Source organism: Triticum aestivum, chromosome 3B (assembly GCF_018294505.1).
Source record: "Triticum aestivum cultivar Chinese Spring chromosome 3B, IWGSC CS RefSeq v2.1, whole genome shotgun sequence".
NCBI lineage: Eukaryota > Viridiplantae > Streptophyta > Magnoliopsida > Poales > Poaceae > Triticum > Triticum aestivum.
In genome coordinates this window covers 162,622,017-162,632,539 of record NC_057801.1, presented here as the reverse complement: position 1 = coordinate 162,632,539, position 10,523 = coordinate 162,622,017, and the positions used below count along the sequence as shown (strand labels likewise).

At 43.2% G+C, this 10,523-nt stretch overlaps 1 protein-coding gene across 1 annotated transcript; it reads right to left on the bottom strand.

Moving 5' to 3' along the window:
- Nucleotides 1-986: 986 nt before the first annotated feature.
- LOC123065120 (uncharacterized) lies at nt 987-8,778 on the bottom strand. The gene is made up of 4 exons (XM_044488479.1): nt 8,600-8,778; nt 8,091-8,493; nt 1,904-2,852; nt 987-1,787 (listed from the first exon to the last, which is right to left on the bottom strand). The coding sequence occupies exons 1-4, from the start codon at nt 8,767-8,769 to the stop codon at nt 1,144-1,146; spliced, it is 2,166 nt and encodes a 721-aa protein (XP_044344414.1). The 5' UTR covers nt 8,770-8,778; the 3' UTR covers nt 987-1,143.
- Nucleotides 8,779-10,523: the final 1,745 nt, after the last annotated feature.

Here is a 10,523-nt window from a genome sequence, read left to right as displayed (position 1 = left end):
CGGCTTACGGATGGGCCCGACAAGCACAACAGCCCAGCCAAATCAGCATCCGTTACCGTTTGACCAGCGAATAGAATGGAGCTCTCTCTCCCTCGATAGCCCTCTCGCAAGTTGTGACCCATGTTTGCGGTAAGCGCAATGGCTGGGATCCATCTCTGCGTGAGGCCACTCCTTTGGGACCACCGTCCGTGCGGCTCGCCTCCATACCGGTATTTCGCATCTACTATGATAGAATTAGAAAATCGTGTGGGCTGGAATCTGCAACCAGCGATGGCTGCGCGGCGAGGGCATGAGCTGGCAGTGCGGCAAGGTTTGCGGTGCTACTGTGGCGACGTCGAGAGGATGCTGCAACCGGCCAGCAGCATGCTACCACGGGCCCCACATGCTGCAACCATCCACCGAGTGTGCTACAAGGATGGCACGAGCTACAAATGGTCAACACCAACGCACATTCTGGGCGATGTCGTGTCCAGCGGCGGCGATGGTATGACGCCCATCACCTGCTTCTGCAAGGGGTATCGCGACTGCTGCGGCCACAGGGTGCTGCGACAACACTGAGGCTCGCTCAAAGTCAATGTTTGCGCTCCTCTTGTGTCTGTTTGGACGAAGCGAGCGAAAGGATGATCGTATGGAAGAGATCAAATGGTTTTAATTGGGCTCATTGGACGGCACGCGTGCGACCAGCCAGGTGCTCGCTCCGGTCGTCCAGCACCTATCGTGGCAAAGACATAAACCGGCAATCTCCAGCCGCAGACAGATCGAATGGTTTTAATTAGGCCCATCGTACTACATGCGTGCGACCTGCGAGGCGGTCGCACCGGTCGCCAACCAAGAAATAAACACCCCTAAAAAAATCAAGAAATAAACCGGCAATCTCAACAGTAGCCGCATATGCTCCAAGCGGACTCCGCCGTCTGGGCGTGACCAAACCAGATTTCTATATTCGGAAAACTCAAACTATCTTTCTACCAACAAACCAACGAGGATAACCAGGTCTAACCCTAATGTTTCTAGATTCTTGAAAAGGGTTAGATCTATCATCACTGATAGATCAGTCAATCTACTTTTACACAGAAAGAAAGTTGCAAACATTTTTCAAAATTCTCCAACTGAACAAATGAATTTGAATTAAAGCAGTGACGATCAGGCTCCTTTATTTTCAGACCCTGCAGCATTTCCGTTCCTACTACCAAAGGGTAAACAGGAGTGCACCGGCACAGAGTTGCCATGCGTGCTATCGCTTGGCACCAGTATATGCTTTACCCCGGGAGTGAGCTTCACCAGTCCTGATCTCTCCTGCACACACCGACCACTCGACGAATGGTTGGAAACTTCTTGAATTGCATGGCCTGGATGGCTGAGTGTATAACTCACGGAGTTAAGAACACAAACAGACGAGCTTGCTGAATCTACAATATGTTGCCGAGGCGAATTGGCATGGCAAACTGAAGATGGTGCCCCATGCTGTCCGGTTATAGGCAAAAATGGTGCTGCCGGTGGTTCTTCCCCAGGGGTAGGATCAGAGAAATAACCACGAGGAGGCGGCGAATTCAGCTGATAGAATGCTGCACCATAACTGGGAGGAGGTGGACACCCCAATAGAAAAGGCTGATTGGTCTGCAAGTTTGAAAAACCCCCATACCTGTTTTCATATGGCAGTCGAGCTCCAGAAGATACATGTGCTGTAGGAAACAGGCTACTGGAATCATGTGGAGTCATGTATTCAAAATGTGCCTGGCTTGTGCTTGCATGATATGTTGAAGCTTGAATTGAACTAGTAGAATTTACTGCAAAATTGGGAAAATTTGAGCTTGTAAAGAGAAAAAAGGATGTCCTTCTCGCAAGAAGACATGTCTTTATTTACATATAATAAAGCCGAGCGGAAGCCTGTTTTGAGAAGTACCTTTATGTCTCTGTGCAGTCTCGGCAAACGATTCACCTCTGGTCATGCAAACTTCGACATCTTTGCCCATCAAACGAACTGTCTGTCTCGTAGGACTAGTCTCACTGACTTCTCTTAAGCTCAGTGGCGGACCAACAACATCTGCGTCACAAGCTTTCTTTGCCTCTCCATGCAAATATGTGTCTACCGATCTTGAACTCCTTACTCTTTCCATGTCAACAGCAGGTGGTTGGTTTTCCAGTTTCTGTGAATCGGAAGACAAATTCATCCAGTTTTCTCTGCCATCAAGCAATTCAGCATCTGAATTAAAAGTTTCGCCATGTGTATTTTCAAGATTGGGCACCTCCAAATTCGAATCATAGGTGCAGTCCAAATAAGTACATTCCGGTGGTGCCATATTCAGATCAATCAATGGAGCAGACATCTTACTAAGCTCAGCAGAGTCATCATGATCGTAATCCTTATTTGCTTCGTTAGTTTTGGTGAATGCTTCCTTGGGCATATGAGAATTACTACTTTCTACAGTTACACATTTTTCTTCTCCCATAGGTGTGGATGATGATGGCGAAGATGAAGAAGCCATAGCATCCGACAACAGTTTGCACAGACTTTGCTGTTCAGGTAGCTCACAACTAGAAATCTTACTGCCAAGTACACCATCTGCTTCCAAGAAGTTGACATGGTTCACTGATTTGCGGCAGAGTTCTACTACCTCCTTGTCCTTCGAATTGCCATGTTTCTCCTTGGCCATTTTCACGGATGTGCGCCTTGTGTACGTTAGAATGCACTTTTTATTATTAACAATGCATTTTTGTGTGTCAGCCTTCTTCGCATTATTAATCTCCTCTGATATATTTTCTGTCTCTTTTCTGTGATGCTGTGAAGTCTCATGTTTCTGTGATCGATGAGTATCCAGTTCATCAGGGAAGTTTGTACTTTCAAGTGTGTCCTACGTACATAATTGAGCAGCGTTATTTCAAACCATAATATACATATTAACTGTGAGTACGAAAAATAAATATGAAAGTGGACATCACACATCACATTTGCACATGTATACCATTTTCAAACAAATCATCAGGAAGGCAGAACACTCTGGAAGGGAGAAGTCATTGAACACATCTTGTTATTTTTTCTGTTCTTCTTAAATTTGGATCACGGAAATTTAGCACAAGTATGTTATAAAGAATTCAGCTGGTCTTGCATATTTGCAGCTAGTAGGTGAAACATGCATTTACACCCACTGCAAAACTCACAAACTTAAATGTTCTTCTCTAAATACAACTTGTTAGTGTCAGCCTCGGATGTCATCACCATGTTTAGGAAATATGTAGCTTTAAGTTCCTAGTAACGTAACATTTCTTGTAACATAATGATACATACGCACGCATATATAGGTGCTCTAATAAATGACTAACATGTCTCTAACACTTTGCTTAAGAATTAGTGTTTGATCCATTTCGATGCCGGAAACAATTGACACGGACACATGCACTGGTGGAATTAAAGGTGAATTAGATGAATATATGTATATATATGTATACATGATGTGTTGGATCAAATATCCAGAAGGATTATTTAATTGTCAGTTTGATTTTGGACATATAGTGATGAAATGTGAATAGCAGAATCTCCTGTTGGACACATAGTAATGGATTCATAGGGACTAACTCGTACACCAGATTGCACAGCTCTACATAATCAAGTCCAGTTGAATAGACCAAGAACATTGCGGAAATAATATGCAAAAACCAAAATATATCTTGCATTTATGCAACAGCTAAAGATATGCAGAAATTCAAACGGTAAAATGCATTTAAGGAATGAGTACTATGCGCAAATTACGGGGTTTTGTAAATCTATCCTCATGGTACATGAAAATTCTGCCTAAAGTGTTTTTAGCGTACACAACGCAGACATAAACCACACCTGAGAGGAGGTAGAATAAGTCCAGGACCAAATCTAGGAACAAATTGCCACGATGTAGACACACAAATATCCATAAAATGAACTAGTATGTGCACATGTCGATGATTTGGGCCCAAATGTCAAAGCACAGGTTGGATTAGGTAAAAGTAACAACCAGGTGAAAAGCAAAAAAAAAAAAGCTTTTGATAGAATAATCCAATCTTACATGCACAAATTTACAACCATGTTAGTTTATGCAGCTAAAATCACATTACGAGCACATGTCGTCACTCATAGATACTTCATGGTATGGATAAATATACTTCATGTTATGTTTTATGTGAATTCAAATCGTGAAAGAATTCAAATACAACCGCAAATAAATACTCAATAAATTTCTAGTCAAGTAGAAGACACACAAAAAACGGGTTCTCGTCCATTTCTAGACAAAGATTTGGAAAAACAATGGTGGTTACTGTTGGTTCTATAGTTGTCCACCCCTAGTTCATCGGTCTATACCTTCCCAGCTTTCCGATCTCTCAAATACATCTTCTACTTAGATAAGAATTTGTAATGCATGTTCCAAAGTACAAACATCATGATTGAAATTTTATCAGAAACAAGAGAAGAAAATAGAGACATTTAGAAAACTCTTTTCTACTAATGGAAATTAAATGTAGAGGCTAGTTTGCTATATCGTGATTGGTATGGTCAAACTGTCGATGTATATAGTACCCGAACACCAACCATCGGATGGACCAAGATTTGGGTGCACCGGTGCTCCCAAGCTTGGTGCAGACTGTAATGAATGAATGCAAATAAGCACCTCCTTCAAATGCATAGCGAGAATGCAACTCTCCCATTCATGTAATGAGCCCATGTGCAGGCTTGTAAAAGTATACATTATATCTAGATATCAATACATGGTGGTTGAAATTATCACGTTTTCTTGAGAGAGAAAACCCTACCATGCGATGTTGTTGATTTGTTCAATAAAAAGATCACATCCATAGTATTATAAAAAATATTATTTTAAAAATATCTTATATGGTGATGATAAACCAATCGTATTAACTTCTGAGTTATGGTAATTTATGAATATGCATGAACAATTTTAGCCAACATAATGTTCACAATGTGCAAGACCATCTTCAACGCAATCCATTTATTAATTAGTATCCATCTATTTTATTAAGACATGCCGAAGTAAGAATATGTATACCAAAAAACTAGGACCTCAATAAGTCCCGAACGTTCGATTTTTAAGCGTGCTAATCCTAACTCTTTTCATGGCAACTTTAGTTAAGGCGATGTTAACAAACATGGCAATTTTCTGACAAAAAATCGAACTGGAACAAAGTTGCCATGTGTTAACAACTAAAGTTGCCACCTCGCGGCAACTAAAATTGCCATCAAAAAACGTTCGGGATGACATGCTTAAATTCCGAACGTTCGGGATTTATCTATTCCGAAAAACTAACAACTAAAAGATACTAAAATATATATACAGAACACAATGTCTTAGTTAGCTTGTTGTGTGGCTCTCGATACATATTATCTGAATAGTCTTGAAATAAGTTAGCTAAGCGGAATACATTGGTGCACATCACACACTCAAAAAAGGTGAGACAAAACACAACCAGAACACACAATTGCCAGAACCCAGACAAAACACAACATTTCCTTTACGAGGCAAAACTTTAGTTTGCTTTTCAATTACATATGTTTAACACACCTGCTGGCCCATTGCAAAAGAATACAAATAATCCAGCACTAACAAACAATGTCATCACATCCAGATAATCGGTGGTCTAGCATACTGCCATCATGAGCATGGTGAGAATGATTACGGCAATAGATGTGGCAACAGCAATCAAATATAGGAATTTGGGATGATTAGTTTCCCTCTTAGGTTAAGTATAGTTATTTCCTTCTCTTTCTAAGCTGTCGTATTACACATCTTTTCAAGCAGTATTTTGCTATTAGGCGCACACACCGCTACATAAGATGAACCAGCATTTTCATCGTCAAGCAATTAGTGATAAATCCCTCTCTCTACTATGTTCCCTCTTCTTTCAAGCGGTGCCATCTGGCATTCATTCACAGTATTCACCCATTGGTAAAATTATCAAAGTTCATAACATGAATGAGGAAAACAAGCTACAAACTAAATTGGGACAGTGGTTATTAGGGATACTTATTGTTGTACTCTGTTCCTAAATATAGGCCCTTTTAGAGATTCCAAATATCGACTACATACGGAGCAAAATGAGTGAATCTACACTCTAAAATACGTCTATATACATCCGTATGTACTTTATATTGAAATATCTAAAAGGGTTTATATTTAGAAACGGAGGGAGTACAACATAGCGGTAACAGTTATTGAAGAAAAGTAACATGTTTTGTGACCAAGCTGCTGATAAAATATGTAATCGAGTGATATAATTTTAAAGAACAAATTCATAATCTAGTCCTTAGAGAGCAAATAAATTGACTATTAAATCTTAAAAGGTGCAACACATGATGAGCCTTGCATGCAGGCATGCACTATGGGTGTATGCATATTACAAGCATTAGCTCTATGTGAAATGTTAATGAATTATAAAATGCATTAAAATTTTAAACATTATATATCAGATGTGAAGAAATGAGGCTTTCATTCCCACACACTTGAAACTTAGGTATAAGTAAGTTTGGAACCTAGGTGTGGACGGGTTTGCCCCCATTGTGCCTCAGCCATCCTGTTAAATTTCTACCCTATTCACTACGTGAAAAACACACTACATCGGGTGCGGAAACCACCCGGCAAAAATCTACCTCGGCGTACCGTATGCCATGTGCGCCACACTCGGTGTCAAGTACTCGGTGTACAGTTCACCGGTATACAACAGCAGCACACGGCAAAAAAAAGAAAGAAAGAAGAAGAAGCAACTAACGGCCAGGTCGTTGTGGTGTACCACACGGTCAGTTCACGGCATACAGGCATGTAAGCCGAGCGGCCGATATAAAACTCTCGGTGTATTGGGAAACACAAGGCAAAAAATGACTTTCCTAGTGATTAATCTCCTCATCAACTAGCTAATTACTGGAACTCCATAATAGAGTACAAACAGCAGACCATGCATCATATGCCAAACATATGGTGACAGGCTGACTGTTATATATTGGAAAGTGCCACGTACACCATCTTCAAAACATTGTTCCTATATATATATATGCATGCCTAAGGGGTATTGAAACATTTCCACACCAGCTACCATCACATGGATTCACAGATTAGACGCATTTTGAAGAAAAATAACCGCGTTTATATGCAATGAAGAAGTTTCCTATCCAAGGGGAAAATGCAAAAGACATATATATCTCATAAATGCTGGCTCCACGTCCGTTTCATATATACTCCCTCCATTCCTAAATAGCTGTCTTTTTAGATATTTTAAATGGACTACCACATACGGATGTATATAAACCTATTTTAGAGTGTAGGTTCAATCATTTTGCTTTATATGTAGTCACTTGTTAAAATTTCTATAAAGACAAATATTTAAAAACGAAGGGAGTATATACAATAGTCTTGTGTATGGGTCGACAAAGCTGAATTGTGCAGGAGGGACACCAAGTAAGCAGCTCACAACTCACCATGCAGTACAAGGTGTGAGAAAAAGGGAACACGATAAACCATGCCGTACTATAAGGCCATCTACAATGGGGGCGCTAACACTGAGCGCCAGGGTTCTTTTCCTGGACATTAAAGTGTGATTCCCGTCCGAAAGCTGGATATTGCTAGTGCATGCATATCCAACGAGTTCGAACGATCACACGTGGTTTAAATATGTAGTGCGATGGTACAACTAACTAACTAGTGCACGATAAACCATGCCGTACTATAAGGCCATCTACAATGGGGGCGCTAACACTGAGCGCCAGGGTTCTTTTCCTGGACATTAAAGTGTGATTCCCGTCCGAAAGCTGGATATTGCTAGTGCATGCATATCCAACGAGTTCGAACGATCACATGTGGTTTAAATATGTAGTGCGATGGTACAACTAACTAACTAGTCCCCCCGGAGTATCAATATGCATACACAAAAGCAAACTAGTTAGATTATTACCACTCATCATACTGTTAAGCAAAGCAACCAAAAACTGACCAGCAGAGCAAAAGTAAAAACCAGGATAAAATAACGTGAGGATAATTAACAGCAGATGACATCATTGCGTTGACAGACAGGCAGAGGTGGGTTGCGATTGCGATGGACTGGGCTGGATCACGTACCTTTGTGGCCGCGAAATTCCCCTCAGGCTCTCGCCCTCCGGTGTTCTCCGGGGCTGCAGTCGCTGCCGCCTCCTCGTCCTCCTCCCCCTGCCGTCTCCTCTTCCACTTCTCCTCCTTGGCCTGCCTCACCATGGAGCACAGCGCCTCGTCGCCGTCTACCTCCGTTTGCTCGTTGCATCCGCTATCACCGCCGGGAGGCACGTCCAAGGCTGGCGCCGGGTCAAAGAGGTCAGAGATGGACCGCTTTTTCGGCGGCTTAGCAGCACCAGCAGCATCCACGGCGGAGGCGAGCTCGTCCGCCCACCACGAGAACCTCGGCGCCTTGATAGGCGGCAGATCCTCGATGTACAAGGGAGGACGACCCTCCGCCGCCCCCTCGACCCTCATGCTCTCCGCGTACCTCCTTCGGATAAATCACCGACAGAGATCAGAAAGAGAAAAACACGCACACACGAAGACGACCACCATAAAATAAAATCGACAAAACCAGGCGGCGCATCCACACCAACCTGATGGAGAACGCGGCGGAGGCCATAGATGCGATGTTGAAGCACTCCCTCGGCGCAAATCTACCTGCGATTTCCAAACGGATTTGGTGCTTTGGGGAGATATAAGGAGGCGTGTATATATTATTTAATAGGAAATTAAAATACATATTGTCGCAAGGTTCTGATAGCATCGAGGCGAATAATTTACGCCAGTGTTAGGGGGTCGATCGGCCGAACGGCCACTTCACCTGCCGTGCGCCGTCCGATTAGACCACGTGTGATCCTTGGAACTCGTGATCCGCGTCATCTTTCCCGGACTTCTGTGCGAGGTCTTTTCCGTCTGGCATAGTAGAAGAAAATAAAGCTTTTTTAGGGTTGAAATATATAGTTTTTCTATTTTCGTATTATAATGTCGCTATAGCATATCCGGAAGGGGCACGCCATGCTTGAGCATTTTTTCTCGCTAGACGCTAATCGCGTTATAGCGTGCTATTTTGAGCACTAAACATTGTATCGTTGTAGCGTCATGCAAAAATTAAAAACAAGAAAACAACATCGGAGCTTTAATGGCCCAAAACTACCCCTTGGCTGCCCACAGGCCACAACCCACACCCCTCTTATTCTTGGTCTAACCCCGATTCATTCACCCTTCTCACATGAGCTATGAGCACCAGTGGCGGTGTCATCTCTGAGCGACAATGGTGGTGGCTTCTGACGGTGAACGAAGCATGTAAATCAAAAAAAATCATACGAACACCCAAGATCTATTTAGGAGAAGCATAGCAATGAGAGGGGAGAGTGTGTCTACGTACCCTCGTAGGCCGAAAGCGGAAGCGTATATAACGCGGTTGATGTAGTCATACTCTTTCGCGATCCGATCACGATCCAACCGTTCTACTGCCGAACGGACGACACCTCCGCATTTAGCACACGTGCGGCTCGATGACGTCTCCTCCTCCTTGATCCAGCAAGAGAAGGCGGAGAAGTAGATGGGATCACAACCAGCACGACGGCATGGTGGTGATGGTGGTGCAACGGCAGCGCTTCGCTAAGCAAAAAAACACGAGAACTATACCGGGAGGGAGAGACGGGGTAGCAGCCAAGGCCAATGTCTTGGGGTGCCTTGCTGTGCCCCTCCCCTATATTTATATGCATGGGGGGGGGGGGGGGAATCCAGCCGTACTCCTAATAGGAGTTGGCACCGAGGGGGAGAGGACATGGTCTCCAAGTCCAATCCTATTCCTATGAGGACTCCCCTTTTTCCCCTACCTTAGCCGCATGGGATTTTGAGGATTTGGTGCGCCTGGCCGAATGAGGCCAGGGCGTCTCCCCTCAGCCCATGTCAATCCTTCGGATGTGGTGGACCTACTTGTGGACTTTCGGACCCCTCCGGAATCCTCCGGAACCTTCTTGAAGCTTCTCGGTACAATACCGAGAAAACTGCACATTTTTTCGGAACCCAAAATATGACTTCCCATATATAAATCTTTACCTCTCGACCATTCCGATATTCCTTGTGACGTCTGGAATCTCATCCGGGACTCCAAACAACATTTGGTTACCAATCATCAAATATCCAATACTACTCTAGCGTCAACCAACGTTAAGCGTGCGACCCAGCGGGTTCGGGAATCATGTAGTCATGACCGAGACACCTCTCCGGTCAATAACCAATAGCAGGACCTTGATGCCCATGTTGGTTCCTACATATTTGACAAAGATCTTTTATCGGTTGAACCACGATGTCAAGGATTCGGTTAATCCCGTATGCAATTCCCTTTGTCCAGCGATATGTTACTTGTCTTCATACCTACTTCAATCTCGTTACCGACAAGTCTCTTTAATCATTTTGTAATACAAGATCTCGTGACTAACTCATTAGGCAATTGCTTGCAAGCTCTTTACGATGTTGTATTACCGAGAGGGCCCAAAGATATCTCTCTGT